The sequence below is a fragment of the Rhipicephalus sanguineus genome, chromosome 10 (genome assembly GCF_013339695.2).
Source record: "Rhipicephalus sanguineus isolate Rsan-2018 chromosome 10, BIME_Rsan_1.4, whole genome shotgun sequence".
Lineage (NCBI taxonomy): Eukaryota > Metazoa > Arthropoda > Arachnida > Ixodida > Ixodidae > Rhipicephalus > Rhipicephalus sanguineus.
The window spans coordinates 46,522,244-46,538,789 of record NC_051185.1 but is presented as its reverse complement, the minus strand read 5'-3'; the positions used below and the strand labels follow the sequence as shown (position 1 = coordinate 46,538,789).

At 47.0% G+C, this 16,546-nt stretch overlaps 1 protein-coding gene across 2 annotated transcripts in view; it reads left to right on the top strand.

Annotated features, from left to right (window-relative positions):
- Window positions 1-16,546, top strand: part of LOC119371800 (protein 4.1 homolog) — a 72,179-nt gene that overhangs the window by 39,805 nt on the left and 15,828 nt on the right. The window contains exons 13-14 of one of the 2 annotated variants that reach the window (XM_037642253.2): window positions 3,244-3,354; window positions 8,437-8,985. In XM_037642253.2, the coding sequence (XP_037498181.1) occupies window positions 3,244-3,354; window positions 8,437-8,985 (660 nt within the window). Of the gene's footprint in view, window positions 1-2,622; window positions 3,355-8,436; window positions 8,986-16,546 lie in introns of both variants that reach the window. The other variant, XM_037642252.2, reaches the window with a different exon arrangement.

The window sequence follows — 16,546 nt, the reverse complement described above, 5'->3', positions numbered from 1 at the left end:
GTGACACCTCTCTCTTGGACATTACCCTATGTAATATGACGATTTAAAGAATATTTTCCTATACTTACCTCACATAATGATGTTTGGAGCACACGAAATTTTTCAGCTGTTCCAAGCATATTTTGTGCTCATAAATGTCAATTTGTGCAGTTAGTGGCCTCGAAAGAACAGCTTACAGAGCAGTGAAGTACATTTCGCTTTATTAATAATCTGTGCGCATCAAATGAAGAAAGCAGATATTGTGTGGTCGATTTTGTAAAGTGGCTGCGAAGTTATGGTTTGAAAGCTAGGTTTGGAAATGTGTAATAATCTGTTTCACCCCAGGTGTAACTGCTTGAACAATTTTTTTTTCCTCCGTTACGTCATAAGACGCCCAAACCAAAGTATGTATACTGAACAGGCAAGCAAGACTGGCCCAAGGGCAGTATTCTTGAGGAATAGCTTTCAGGGATATGATCACATTATCACTTGCACAATATTATGTGACAAGCTGTTTGGCTCTACACAGTGCCTGTAACTCTGTCGGCCATCACTTCAGTGTGTCCGGTGCCGAGCCGTGCTAAATCTCCTTAATTTCAGAAACGCTGTTGCCTGTGTGCGTTGTTGTGTGTGCTGCTTAGCTACGCGAAACCTCGTGATAGTGATTGCTACGGAATACCTCCCCAGTTCTTAACTCATTGCTGCTACGTATTCTCAGTAACAGTCAGTCGGTTGCAGTGAAGTAGAGTAATCCCACAACAGAATGAGCCATCATTCGTGGTTTTATCCTTTAAGTTGTAATACCGACAGTGACATTTGGAAATGTAGGCCTGTGGAATTATAACGAGTACTTGCTTGCTATGGTTTTAGCCGTAATAATTACAGCTGAATTAGGGCAGAGTTGTGCAAAAATAAGCATATATTAGTGCTTTATGGCTGTCTCAGAAGAAGATCTATTGGGCAAATTATTGAAGAGCAGCAGCATGTAGCACTCGTCAAAACCCATCATGTACTCTGAGTGTGCCCGAGGAATAGTAAATAAAGCGATAAAGCAAACAGGAAAAAAAAAAAGAGAAAGAAAAATACACCTTGACAGAACTGAACAGAAGCATAAGAACATGACATAACTGTTTTGTTTGCTTGCAAGTTAGAACAACTGCTCTTTTCCTAAACAATAAACCAAAGCCAGGCATTTAAGACATCAAAATATGCTCTGGTGACGGTGGTTGTGTTGTTAATATGCAAGCAGAGGGGTCGTTGCACTTGGCTTGGCCTTCAGGCTGTGGATACACAGTTTCAAAAAGCATACTAATAAATCTAGACTGAGCTGTGATAACGCAGTTTTCCGAATGAAGAAAAGCTAAAAGATAACAGCACGCAAGTTTTGTTCTTTATTATAGGACAAATAGGACATTACGGGGCCCCTTATTTCATACTTAGTGCAGCTTTCTGCTTTTATATGCACTGTCTAGTTTGTAGAAAAAAATTTAGACTCCGTGAGGGGGATACGTTATCATTATTTGTTTAGATTACCTTGCTTGGTATCAGTGGGTCTTGAGTGTCAGGTATTGAATTATCAGGTCACAATTTGCACTTGTTCGGCTAGTACCTGGGCACATGTTTTTTGTGTGCGCGTGTGTATTGAGTATGCTGAGAGGAACCAATTACAAACTTTAAAGAGCATTGTGGCAAAATGTGGTAAAAAGATTTCGTTGTATCGGTGCAAAACACTTATTGCAGCTTTAATGAGACAGCTAATTTGCGGCTTACCTTCATCAAAATTTAGTGCTACTATGGTATCCATATGTTCCATTTGCCATTGACTAGACATGTCGCATTGACTACGTCAGAAGCAGACATCTTGCTACCCCAGAAACGTAGATATGTCGCAGTGTTTTTGTTTAGTTTTGTTTACACCCACTCTGTGTTGATATCGCAGTGCATATTCAGTGCATTGACTTGTTTGCATTGAATTGCAAATTTAGGCAATCATTACGTCAGGGCATTGTTCACCACAGGGTGCCATCTCACGCGAGCCATGCTTTACAGTTTTGAATGCTGCATTTTGTGTAGATGAGCAAGCGCGTACACGGTGGGATTGTTTTTCATCACACTGCCTTCTGCTGATAAGGAGTCAATCTCCAAAGACAGAACTCTGTGAATGTTAGTGTTAAGCCCATATTAAGCCTGCACGTTGATTCGAGAACTTAGCCGACCTTATCTAGTTTGTTAGGACTGTTCTAGTAGCTGACTGGGCTAGCTGTTTATCTTCGGTGTTCCAGTTGGCCTACCTGAGTCTGTAGTGCGCTGCCAATTCTTCTCATGCCTGCCCTTGCCTGCTGGGCAATGCTTGGCGAGAGCACTCGCACTTTTTCTTTTTCATCATTAGCGAGTGACACGTTAACGTACGCGATAGCTCTCGGCAGTTGCGAATGCAGCGCGGGCACGCCTTCTGCATGCACGAGCCTCCCGCAGCGTGCCTGCTAACATCCCTTTGTATTCTCTTTCTCTCTCTCTTTCCCTCGCCCCCTTCTCTCCACACGCACGCCTTCCCCTCCTAACGTCACCGTGCTGTCTGCATGGCTACCCCGACGGCATACCGATCCCCCGCACTCCGCGACCGACTCTGGCGCAACCGCTCAGGCATCCAAGGAAGCCCGCCCCGCAAGCGGAGTCGAGGCTGCAAAGAAGGGTTTGCAGGCTGCCTCAAAGGCCGCCGAAGCTGTGGCCACGAAAGCTGCGCCAACGGCGACGTCAAAAACCTCCGAAGGTAAGGCTCCTCACGGCGGCGTCGGGGAGCCGAGTGTCAAAGCGGACGCCAAGAAGGTGGCTCCGGGAACGTCCCCGAAAGAAGAGCCGCACGTCAAGAAGAGCTTGTCGGGCGGTGGCGAGACCGACGACGGGGTGCGGGTGATTTGCCTGGAGGACCCCGGCACGGGCTTGGTGCGCGAAGTCTTCGTCACCGACGACCGCGTGCCCGCCAAGGGAGCCTCGTCCGGCTTGAAGGAGGAACGCCAGCTGCGGCCGACCAAGTCGGAGACGCGGCTCGAAGGCGGCTTCACCGAGAAGAGCATCCGCGACCAGGACGTCACGCGACTGGAGCTGTCGCGGTCTCGCGAGAAGTTGGTGCCGCTCGCGGAGCAGACGCTGCCCGAGGGGGGCGGCTACCGCAAAGGGGCGGGCGGCGCTGCCGCGGCGCAGTTTTGGCCTCCCACGACGGGGAAAGGCGCGGCACCGGCTAAGTCGGGCGGGGACACGATGCAGGAGGAGACGGTCGGACCTGCGGACACCAGTACACCGCGCCCAGCGGGCCGAGGACCAGGTGGCTTCACCGCGAGGCAGTCGGGCCCTTACACCAAGGAGTACACATACCAGGTAATTGTCTGTTGGGTTCATTTCGTTCTGTCACACGGGCACTAATGAAAGGCCATCCAGTTGATGACCATTGAGATGCCACAGCTCTATTAAGCTCAATGGAGCTGTCGCGCTGCTACACGGCAGTTTCGAATGGCCGTTGAATGGTTCAGGTGTTCATTGCATAGAATTGTGTGGCACTGCGGATCTTTATTTTCGTATTCATTTCACCTAAAGTTAAGTAATATAAATCAACTTAAAAGCAGAAATATATACGTTGCTTATGTTTAAACATCTAAATAAATTTTTTATTCGTAGTTATGAATACATATTTAGTTTTTAAGTTCAGCGGCGGAACCGTGGTGAGTGAGACACATCGAGGCAGATCCACGATGAAGACAAGCCAAGACAAGCATGTCGCTGTTGTCAAGAGTATGTGCAGTTCACACATTCCAAGTGGCAAAAATACTTTTAACCCCTTCAGGGTTTTCGCCGTACATGTACGGCAGAAACTTCCTGGTACCAAAGGGTTTTCGTCGTACATGTACGGCATAGCGTTTATTTTTAAAATGCGCGCCTTTTTCGATCATTTCTTTTGTTTGGCCTGTGCTGCCACACTTCAGGAATACGTGGAATTTTTTTCATGCGCCGATGTCTCTCCGTTGTATTTTCTTTTCGCTTCCCAAAACGCCGCGCCGCCTATCGCTTGCCCATCCGAGCGCGTTCGCGTTGCAGCTGGTTTAAAGTGCGTGCCTTTTTCGATCATTTCTCTTGCTTGGCATGTGCTGCCACGCTTCGGGAACACGTGGAATTTTTTTCATGCTCCGATGTCTCTCCGTTGTTGCTTTTTTTATGCTTCGCAAAATGGCGCGCCGCGCGCCGGCTATCGCTTGCGCAACCGAGAGCGCCCGCGGCGCGCTTTGGTTTCAACGCGCGCCTTCTCCCATTTCTCTTGCTTGGAATGTGCTGCCACGCTTCGGGAATACGTGTAATTTTTTTTAATGCGCCAATGTCTCTCCGTCTTTTTTTTTTTTCTTTCCAAAGAGGCGCGGCGGCTTGTAGTCTCGCATCAGAACGCGCGCACGCGGTCCGGCCTGGTTTCGGTTTCGTCCTTCGGGTGGTTTTCGCTTCTTGCGCCCGCAAAGCTGATGGCTGTTTGGTTTCTAATCTCTCAAAGGGTGACCGCTTGTTACTCTCTCGTTTATTGCACCCCGGCGCGCGATTACATCTGTTTCCGTGCGGCGCTAAATTACACAAACGACGCCGCCGTGATTGCGTTTCCTGTTTTGGGGTCTCGGAAAAACTAACTATTTGTTGGCGATAAGACGAAGTATTACTGTAGCTTTTTCACTCGTTTTCCTTTCCGGACGGGCGCACAACCATATTTTTCTTCCGCACGTGCGCTCACTGACGCAGTTCGCTTACGCTATGGAAGCGCGCGCCGGTTGCGCTGCTGCCGGTGAGTCGAGCAGTGATTATTCCGATGCGGACTATTCCCCAAGTGCCGAATCAGAATCCGATTCATTGGATTTCAGTTCGTCAGACGAGGATTTTTTGACGAGTTCAGACTCCGATGACGATCAAGGAGCGACATCTGAAACGCGTGCGCGGGGAGCCATGCTTCAAAGGATATCACACGCTGAAAAGTTTTTAGTGTATAGAGCACGAGCGTTTTTAACCGGAAACGTACTCTGGTGTGCTTATTTTTGTATGTTTGTGAGCTATGTTTATTACAATGCATACTTTTTATTCATAAAAAACTGTGAAGCTTTATTTTTAGGATTCTGCTTGATTTTACTACGAATAAACCATATGTATGTAACTACAAAACAGATTTTTTGTCACTTTACGGTCACGAAAAAAAATTTTAGACAATTTTTTTCTTAAATAGAATCGTCTGAAGAATTTATTTCAGCAATAAAAAAATTACACATTTTTGGACTGGATTTCGCGAAAAAATTCGACCCTCAAAGGGTTAAATAATAACAATCAATTATACTCCCTTTAAATTCTTTGATGCACAGAACTGCATTTTTGGCAGGAAACAGAGTTTCATGCAAAAAATGGTGAATTCTTTTTGAGAAAATGATTTTCTCCCAAGCAAAAAAAAAAAATTGGCATCTTTAGTTCAAGAGATATGAGGTGGTCACCACAGGTGACTGCCATGCAGTAAGGGTCTGCCAGTCAGTTTCAGTGGAAGGCTGCAAAACAGTGCTTTTTTCCTGCAGGAGCATGGGGACATTGTATGTACCACGCATCCATCTCAATCTTGAAGGCTCATTAAAGTATTTCGCAAAACTTCTCCTCCAAGCACCAATAAAAAAATAATATATTACCAACCTTCTAAGACCCTTCATGCACGGTGGTCACTCTAGGTGATCATCAACTTCAGCGACATAGTGCTCTGTGCTGACCGAGTACAGCTCTTAATTTCTAGATTCCTTAGTATCAGCTACTTATACAACGTGTTGTCCTAGGCTATCAACTTAATAAGGACCGGACATACTTTCATTTCTGTAAAAATATCTTGGGTCCGTCGTGTAGCGCGCAGTTGAAGACAACGGCAGCCGGATGAAAACAGACGTAACCCGTAATATTGAAGCCCAAACGAAGTGGCATCATCTCTGTCACTATGTTGAAAGCTTTAGAAAATGCACTGTATAAAATCTGACGCAAGGAGCTCGTGTGCTTCAAGAGAAAAAAAAAAAATGAAGAAAAGGGGGTTACCGGGGGTGACCTCTGTGCTGGAAAGAGTTAAAGCACACTGGTAAAAATTTTTTTTCTAATTGTGAGTACGAGCACACTGTGAAAGCTGTTTCCGCTTCTGATGCTGATTGGCTATTGAAGTTTTGATAGAGTTGTGAGTGCTCCGTTGACTCTACAGACTATTGACTCGATTGCCTTCGAAACGTCCTGCATTGCAGCTCTTGCTTGACCATTGAGTCAATAGACTATTGGTTGGCAGGCCGTCCAAATGCCCATGTGACAAGGGTGTAACAAAAGAAACGAGCTTGCTGAACATGTTATTTCTGGCACAATGCTTGAAACGCGAAGAAAGCACAGAAAAAAGAGACAGCAAAGATAGAGCTAGCGCTGCTGTCTCTGTTCTCTGCCCTTTCTTCCCGTTTCAAGCATTGCACTAGAAATAACATGTTCAACAAACTCAGGCACCAACTCGGCAAGGAACACATTCTTCAAAATAAACGAGCCCCTCGAAAAAAGTTCCCCTTCTTCCGTTCAGGTAAGCAACGTTTATCACGCAGCCCTTAGTTGTAGGAAAGAAAAAGTTTGCTCTAACTAGCAAAGGGAGTCCACTCTTGTTCCTCCATAACTGGAGGTGTTTCGCTTGTAACGCGCACAATGCGAGGTTAACAGCATCAATTAAAAATATTGCTTCATGATGGACTGGTGATGAAACTGTGATAAGTGTTAGCAGAGATGAACTTTTCTTTTTGACAAACTCTTAAGATATGAGACAATAGCTTAGGAGGGGAATGTGAGTCGCATGCATGTGGAAGACTCTGGCAGCTGCTGCTTGTAGGTTGCAGATGGACTTGGATGACCTCGTTTTATAGGAATCGCGGAAATGCTTCATAACTGTTTAACCATGGGGCTAGATTTTTGCATCACATTGAAAAAAAAAAAAAAATTTGCTGTAAGACTCTGAGGACAGCAGGCAGATGCCATTATCTCTTCACTTTATTTTCCTCGTTGCTAGTTTAGAAGCGTCTCTTGTGCTGTGGCACGGTGTGGAAAGAGTTGTGGAAGTGCTTTTTGCTTATTTTGGGTAAAAGACACGTGAGAGGGCCCAAGGGGTTAAAAACAGATTGGCGTCTAGTACATCAAAGAGGTCGCTTAGCTCTAAGGTGAGGAATAGAAAATCGATGAATTTGCTGCTTGACGCCCTCAGCCTTCCAACTGCTGCTGCTGTTGATATATTTCCAAAAATGGACTTGATCTGGCATATGTATACGCATTGAAATTAGACGTGTTGTTACTTTAAAAAATACAGCCGTGTGACAACAGTCGTCCTGCTTCCAGCATTGCTCTTGCCTGCATAGTCTCTTCGTGCTGTAATTTTAAAGGGATAAAGCGAAGCACTAGTTCAGTTTAGACTTGTAAATTATTCTCTGACAACTCTATTGTCGTAATTTCTTGGTCAGAAGTTCATTGCTAGAAGAGAACATTAACATGACCAAACTTCCAATTAAAAAAAAATATATGTAAATAGTTATGTTGCTGGTGTGACGTCATGGGTTTCAAAGAATCCTTCCATAATTTGGCCTCTTTGGCTCAATAAATGTTCCCTAAACTCGCTGTTTTCGAGTCTCTTGACTCTCGGTACATGATGTAAGCAATTTTTACTGTTAAAGTATAACAAAGTCTAGGACGTGAAAGCGAGCTGGTACGGGAACTGGTACGGAAAAGACGACATTGCCACCTGTCTTTCCTTTTTACGCCTTTCCTGGCATACCAATTGTCTTGTCATGGCAAGAGTTGTCTTCTTGTTATTGTGGAAGGATAATCTACCAGTACAAGTGAAATCATATTTCGGTCTAGTGCCCGTTTCAAATGTGAATCGGTTGGTCAGGGAAGGCATTTGCGGACAGCCTGTGTGAGTGGTGGTGCAGGCCAAAAGTCCCATGCTGAACTTCTCTCTGTTCTTTCATCTCCCACCTGCCGTAGTGGTCTAGCGGTTGCAGTGCTCGACTGCTGACCCGAAAGTCGCGAGATCGAATCCCGGCTGTGGTGGCCGCATTTTGATGGAGGCGAAATGCTAGAGGCCTGTGTGCTTATATTTAGGAGCACTTTAAAGAACCCCAGGTGGTCAAAATTTCTGGAGCCCTCCACTATGGCGTGGCTCACAATCATACCATGGTATTGGGACTCAAAAAGGAAAATACTTTCTTTGTGCGCAGAACGTTTGAGTAAAGAAGTCAGTGTGCTCTGTCCTATCTGACTTCTTTTCTCAAACGTTCTGTGCACAAAGAAAGTATGTTCCTTTTAAAATGCATTACCAACCAGCCCAAGTAACCACCCTGTTGGTATTGGGACATCAAGCCCCAAAAATCATTATTGATTCTTTTGTCTCCCACGTTGCAGGTCCCAGCCGACGACTCCAAGCGTCCGTACAGCCCAACGCGGGGCGGCGGTTTCAGCTACAGCCCTCCCCCCGTGGACGCGGCCTCCGGCGGGCAGTCCACGTCGCCAACGGGCCGGCCCGGCAGTGGTGACGGAGCAGTGCGCCAGGCCACGGGCCTGGCCTTCACCTACTCTCCCACCAGGACCTCGGGTGCACCAGGCTGGAATGAGGTGTCCGGTCGCAGCCCGACTGGTCGCAGCCCGACCGGCCGCAGCCCAACCGGCCGTAGCCCCACCAGTCCCGGCGCCGGCGCCACCACTCCCGTCACAACCGCGCAAACGGCAACGACGACGACACCGGTGTCGGGCAAGAGCCTGGACTCGCCGTCGTCCGAGTCGTCCGAAAGCAGCCTGGACGAATATCGGGAGGAGCGGCCGACGCGGCCATCACGGATCCCTACCAAGAAGGACGGCGCCACCCGCCCCAAGGTGGTGGGCGTGGTGCCTTCGCTGGCAGCGAGCCGTTCGCCGCCAGGAGGAAAAGTCGGGGAGCCTCATCTGCAGCAGAAGGTAACCATCATCTGCAGCAGAAGTTGTTTGTCATAGGGAGTGTGGTCGTTGAGGGATGATCGCGATGCCGTGCGAGCCTGGACGGCTGTCGCTGCGGAGCCACGTTACAGAGGCTGATAATCAGTTATGTGTTGGTACAAGTGACTTCTGAGGTTACGATGAGAAATTCTTGGAACACGAGGTGTCGCTGCAGACATCGTTTTGACAAGTCGTCTTGTCTTCTTCGAGGCAGCAATTGAAGAAGACCTGCTGCCTTGAAGGAAACAAGGCCATTTGTTGAAACGTTGGCTCCAGTGACCCCGTATTACCAGGATTTTTCATCCCTCCAGCTTCCACCTGCCCCTGAATTTCTGTTTTTTTGGATTTCTGATGGATTAGCATTTCTAGTGGGTTGAATGTTTGAAAGCATGCAAATGACCTGGTGAGCACAGAGATGTAAAACATAAAAGAGCGGAGAAATAACTATCGTTTAGTACACAATGAATTCAGTGATTACAGCATAGATATCAATGTACAGTCGTCATATTTACCCAAGTTCAGTGCGATCCTGAGCGTAACAAGCGTTCAATAAATAAATATGACGTGCACTAACACCTGACGCTGTCTTGGCTTTTGCAACTAGGAAAAAAGTAGAGCTGTGCGAATAGCAAAATTTTGGGTGCGAAGCGAATTCAAGTAATAAAGATTGAGTGCGAATCGAATCGAATAATTTCGAATAATTTTCGTATATTTCTCAAACATTTTTCGAATAATTCGAAGTGAAATTACAGAAAAACTTGCAAAGAATCCCTAAGTATGTTCTTGTGAGATAGCAACATGAAAGTGTTTCTTTTCGCTAGGTTGATGAAGAGCTGGTGGGGTCATATTTCACAGTTGTCTTTCTTATCAAGAATGAGGCAATGTAGAGGCCGAATTGTATTTATGTACATGATTTGGTGCAACCAAAGTGTTGCCAACAGCACTTTACACGTGATAGGCAAAGATGCCATTTCCTCAGCCTCTCCTTCTCTTTCAACTTCTGTGGAAGGCCAACTGATGTGGCGGACAGGGGTGTGCTCTCTTCAAGTCCGGAGTTCCAAGTCTGCCTCGTAGACGACGATATATAAGAACACCTGAAATTTTGGATGCTAAAAAGCTTCGGCGTCCGATTTTTTGGACTTCCTGCCCAAATTTCAGGTCCAAAACAGCATTAATTGAGACCCCAACTCTGCCACATCTTTCATCTCCATATTGGAACCAGCGTTTTCTTGAGTTAATACATTTGCGACCGTAGCGGAGCTTGAAAGGCAGCTTTGCCGCAATACGGGGGTGTGATGAGGTGAAGCATATTGAAAAAATCTAGGGACCACTTCCAAACGGACGTTGACTGTCTCTTGGCCAAGTTCGACCGTAACGGAGCTTTAAAGGCAGCTTTGCCGCAATACGGGGGTGTGAGGAGGTGAAGCACATTGAAAATCTAGGGACCACTTCCAATCAGACGTCTCTTGCCTAAGTTCGACCGTAACGGAGCTTGAAAGGCAGCTTTGCCGCAATACGAGAGTGTTATGAGGTGAAGCATATTGACAATCTGAAGGGGTCACTTTCAATTGGACGTTGACTGCATTTGTCTTTGGGAAGTTCGAATAGTTCGAATAGTCAAATTTCAGTGCGAATCGAATTGAATAGCAAACACTATTCGAAAAATATTCGACATTTCGAATATTCGCACACCCCTAGAAAAAAGGTAACATGAACAGAAACACGGAAGGTATGTGAGGAGGTTCCAAGTTTCTCTGCGTGCACCAAGAACGTTGCTTGGAACGTGTCCCCATAGTCTGTGCATGATGACAACCCATTGACCAGGCAGCCTGGTACACTTTTTATTTTTATGGGGAACGCCTTATATATCTCACAAGTCGAAACATCCAGCTTTGACGTGTGCAGTCCACTTATAACGATACCACATATAACGATATATCGGTTATAACGATGGGTCGAGATGTGTGTGTCATTTTATGCATTAAGTCTATGAGGAAAAAAACCATATATAACGATATGTTATTGGCCGCATATCGGATATAACGATCGAAATTTGCCGTCTGGCCGGCATTTTCTGTGTATAATAATCGTTACATATGCGTTTCCAAGTTCCCCTGAAATGAACGATGCCGAGACGGGGCGAAACGTTCACCTACGCGAGTTCGTATCTGCCGCCATTTCCGCGCTGCGTGCGCCACGCGCCCGCCCGCGGAGCCCACGCGCCGAGTGCCATCGCGAGCTTGCGCAGCGCACCACAAGATGGCGCTAGCCACTTCACGTTGTTAAAGTACATGTTGTGCCTCGCCGCTCGCGCGTGGCCCACAATGGCACCGAAAGGTGAGGAAGAAAAGGAAAAAAAAAGGCGAAAAGCAAGTTGGCACGCCGCTCCGACGTTCCAAAGAATTATGTCACCGACACCATCTTGAATAATTTGCTAGTTTAGCGGCCGCTTGAAAGGGGCGGTAACTGAAGGCGAAATTGGCGCTAGGGTCGATGGAGATTCAAAGTTAAAGCAGCCAATGGCAGCCTGCCGGGCCCGCCTCCGTGCCGACAAAGCTGTGCGCCCCGCGCTGGCCGCGGAGGCCGTGCGCGCTGCGATGCTAGGTTTGAATTCCTCGAAAGTTCCGTTGTAGCACGAAGCGAGTGTTGAGCGCAGGCACCAGGCTGGCCGTACAGGCACGCTATGCTTGGCGGACAGCTGCAAGTCTCCCGTTGTGGTTGGCGGGTCATTGTTCGCTCTTGAGACTTATCGGAGTGGTCATTATGTCAGCCGTGCTCTGCCGCCGCCGTACAGGAGCCCGTCCTAGTCGCCGGCCTTGATATGAAGTTTCGTGATGTTCCGTTACATGAACCGAGCTTTGGCCGGCGTGTGCAGTTTTTGTGGTGCTTGCGTGTTGTGCGCTCTTGCCGCCGCGGTGGTTAACGGCACGCACCATTCGTACATCATGCAATGGCGCACGGATAATTCAAGACTCTTTAGACCATGTTGAGACTATTTAGGTGCGCCTAAAGCTTGACACTCTCGTTGGAGCTTCAAATAAAACTTTGTTTTTGACATCCTGCCTTCTAGAACATCTATTCTTTAGTGCAAGTGGTAAATTCGGGATCGGAGCTACAGAGATACGTCCCGCATTTTTTTTTTGACGGCAGTCCAGATATAGCGATCACCGGTTATAATGATCATATTTTTCGTTTTTCTCAATATCGTTATAAGTGGACTGCACTGTACACTCTTTTTATGGGGAACGCCTTATATATCTCACGAGTCGAAACATCCAGCTTTGACGTGAACGGTAAAAAAAAGAAAGGTAAATAAAGAAAGTTGGTAAAAAGCAATGTGATACTCGAACAAATGAATGAAGTGAATTACAGTGTCCCCTTAGCCTTACCAAAATTCACACAACCTCAGTGTCACGTGACGTCATTGTGACGATGGCGTCGCATGTCATCATCGCTTGGTCAAAGTTGGGCCAATTGCAGAGGTAGTGCAACACCAGGTGAAGTGCAGAAAGTTTTAAGGAAGGGGGTGAGGGGGGAACACTGCAGTTGACTGGGAATATGAAATTCTCACGTATAACTGCACCCTCGACAACGATTCGCGGAAAACTTTCTACCACGAAGCTAGCTTCCTACACAGCTGTGAAGCACTGCCGTGAAGCCACCTCTGCAAACCAGAATTAGCTTTTTTTCGTTTTGACTTTAGCTCCAAATTAAAAAACTTGCGGGCAGTTTGCACTAAGTCACGCAAAGCTGGGCACAGTGAAGCACGGACCCGTCGCCGCTCGTACTCCCCGTTGACCGACACGTCTAGCTTCGAGATGCGTGGCTTCCTCCTCGGGAGTACTCAGCTAGGCTATGCACTAGAGAGTGGAGGTTGCACGCTATGTCTCCGTCGATGGGCGTGGCCTAGCTACTGCGCATGTGCGGCTTGGCCAGGTGGTGCGGTATTTGGTTGCTAGACAATGCGATGCTTGCTTCCTCTTTCTTTCCGTCATTTTTCTCTCTCTACTTCTTTCTCTTTCGTTGATGTTCTCTCTTTCTTTTTCTTTCTCATTCTTTCTGTGCTACGCTTACTCTCTCCCCTACTCTTTTCTCTCCTCCTCACACTCACTTCCCTTTCCCACATCTTTGCTACACCGTATTATACAAGGCTGTGCTATGTTCTGCTGGCGTGCCTGAATAGCCGAGTGGTTGGGACGCTTGCCTTCGGATTGAGCGTATGCCGGTTTGAACCCCGCCCCCGTGAAGAATTTTTTTCGGCAAGAATTTTTCTCTTTCTTTCTTTCCATCTCTTTGTTTCTCTCTTTCTTTCTTTCTCTCTCTCTCTGTACTCTTTCTCAGGTAGCTGCATAGTGACACATACCCGTTAACCCCTTGAGGGTTTTCGCCGTACATGTACGGCAGAAGCTTTCTGGTACCAAAGGGTTTTCGCTGTATATATATCGCATAGCGTTTATTTTTTGAACGCGCGCCTTTTTCAATCATTTCTCTTGCTTGGCCTGTGCTGCCACACTTCGGGTTTACGTGGAATTTTTTTCATGCGCCGATGTCTCTTCGTTGTACCGTATAAACGCGTGTAAGGGCCGCACTTTTTTTTTCAAGAAATGAGGGTTAATTTTCAGGGTGCGGCCCATACATGCGACATTTTTTTTTTTTTTTTAAGTAAAAACGCACCAGTTAGCGAACGAAGAGCGTTTATTGCAGTATACGACATTTCTTGCGACATACGTGCTCAATTGTCGTCACTCGGCGAGTCCTCAGACTTGGAGTCCGAGATGAGATGGTGTGCTGCGAAGCGCCGTCACCCCACAAGCAGTCATTTTCCGTGCCATCCAAGCTGTTAGATATCCCTGTGACTTTAAAACTTCGGGACACAATGTCCGTCGACACCGAGCTCCACGCAGATAGGATCCACCCAAGTACAGTCGCCAAGGCACGCAGCATGTCCGTTGTGAGTGCGAGACCATCATTCCGCACTTCAGTCACATAGCGGAGCAAGTCTTCTTTCAAATCGGGAAACTTGCACTGCTCTCCTCAGAAAGCGCGCTTAGTGCTGTTGGTGTTTCGCAAGGCTTCTTTTTGAGCACACCAACGTCGAACACACTTCTCATCAACGTCGAATTTTCTGCCGGCGGCACGTTTCCCATGCTCGAGAGCATACTCGATCACCTTCAACTTATAGCCAGCAGTGTAGCTATTCAGGTACTTGCCCATCATGCCAAAACGTGAACGCCGTGTCGAAAACAAGCTAGCAAGAAGGTCATCGAACAGTGTAGAAAACTACAGCAAATGGCTGGCTGAACTGCACAAACCGAACAATGCAAACGCCATGCCAAAGTTGGTGATGCTAATGCCGATATGGATAGCGCCGATAGCGCGTTTGTATAGAGATGTGAGAAGCTAAAGATAAAATCCTGCTTTAACCTTTAGTTGGCGGGTCTATGAATACTAATAAAAAAGTTAAAATTTTTAGCCCACTTCACGAACATCTTAACACGAATAAAATCCAAAAAAAATATATATATATACTCTGGTGACGACGATGATAGTTGCGTTTCCTTGCGCCATCTATCGACTACGCCTAGAAGCTTACGCGCGCGCGCATTTTGAATACGTATTGGTTGAGGAAAGTGTGGGTGCGGCCATTACGCGGATTTTTTTTTTAGAATATGCACTTAAAAAAAAACGGGGTGCGGCCCTTACACGGGTGCGGCCCTTACACGTGTTTATACGGTATTTCTTTTTTGCTTCCTAAAACGGCGCGCCGGCTCTCGTTTGCCCATTCGAGCGCGTTCGCGGTGCAGCTGGTTTAAAGTGCGTGCCTTTTTTGATCATTTCTTTTGCTTTGCATGTGCTGCCACGCTTCGGGAATGCGTAGATTTTTTTTCGTGCGCCGATGTCACTCCGTTGTTGCTTTTTTTATGCTTCGCAAAACGGCGCGCCGCGCGCCGGCTATCAGTTGCGCAACCGAGTGCGCCCGCGGCGCGGTTGGTTTCAAACGCGCGCCTTCTTCGATCATTTCTCTTGCTTGGAATGTGCTGCCATGCTTCGGGAATACGTGGAATTTTTTAAAGCGCCGAAGTCTCTCCGTCTTTTTTTTTTTGCTTTCCAAAGAGGCCTTCAATTGCGCATCAGGACGCGCGCACGCGGTCCGTCTGGCTTCGGTTTCGTCCTTCAGGTGGTTTTCGCTTCTTGCGCCCACGAAGCTGATGGCTGTTTGGTTTCTAATCTCTCAAAGGGTGACCGCTTGTTACTCTCTCGTTTATATTGCTTCCTGGGGCGCGATTACATCTGTTTCCGTGCGGTGCTGAAGTTACACAAACGACGCTGCCGTGATTGCGTTTCCTGTTTTGGGGTCTCAGAAGAACTACCTGCGTCTTGTTGGCGATAAGACGAAGGATTACTGTAGCTTTTTCCCTCGTTTTGCTTTCCGGACGGGCGCACAACCATAGAGTTTTCTTCCGTGCGCTCACTGACGCAGTTCGCACGCTATGGAAGCGCGCGCCCGTTGCTTTGCTGCCGGTGAGTCGAGCAGCGATTCTACCGATGCGGACTATTCCCCAAGTTGCGAATAAGAATCTGATTCATTGGATTTCAGTTTGTCAGACGAGGATTTTTTGACGAGTTCAGACTCCGATGACGATCAAGGAGCGATATCTGAAAAGCGTGCGCGGCGAGCCATGCTTCATAGACTATCACGCTGAAAAGTTTTTAGTGTTAGAGCACTAACATTTTTGTACCGGAAAAGTACTCTGGTGCGCTTATTTTTGTATGTCTGTGAGCTATGTTTAATACAATGCAGAATTTTTATTTATATGAAACTGTTAAGTTTCTTTTTTTAGGATTTTGCTTGATTTTACTACGAATAAATCATGTGTATGTAACAACAAAAATGATTTTTTTGTCACTTACGGTCACGAAAAAAAAATTTAGACAATTTTTTTCTGAAATAGAATCCTCTGAAGAATTTATTTCAGCAATAAAAAAAATTACACATTTTTGGACTGGATGTTGCGAAAAAATTCAACCCCAGGGGTGAGACAGCTGCGCATATTGCGCATTTTTGATACGATTCCGTTTTCCTGCGCCAAGCTGCTCCAAAAGCATAAAAATTGCAAAAATTGCGCCGAACTGCGCCGAAACGGCCCCACAATCAAGAATTTTCAAGCCCGCGTCACTTTCAGCGTGGGAAAACGTAACTTTAGAAGGAGCGCCAGGGATACGTTCGCAGAACACGTTAACGCGCCCAAGCGTGTCTTTCTACGCGCCTTTGTAATAGAGGCTTCCATATTGCTGTGATAATCGCCTCTGAGCGGTTGTAAATATGTGTAGTGTCCGAGCGGTAACGACGTAGTGTCCGAGCGGTAAGGTTTCTCGGCGCTCGCGACGCATTTTTGAAGGCGGTCCCTCACGAGCTGGCAGCGAACGGTGGCGCAGCGCGCTTTTGCCTATTAAAAGCGTGCGGTACACTTGACGCTACGCCACCCGCGCAGCCGAGCAGATAGCTGAAGGAGCTTTATTTTAGGCAATTTTCGAAAAGCGT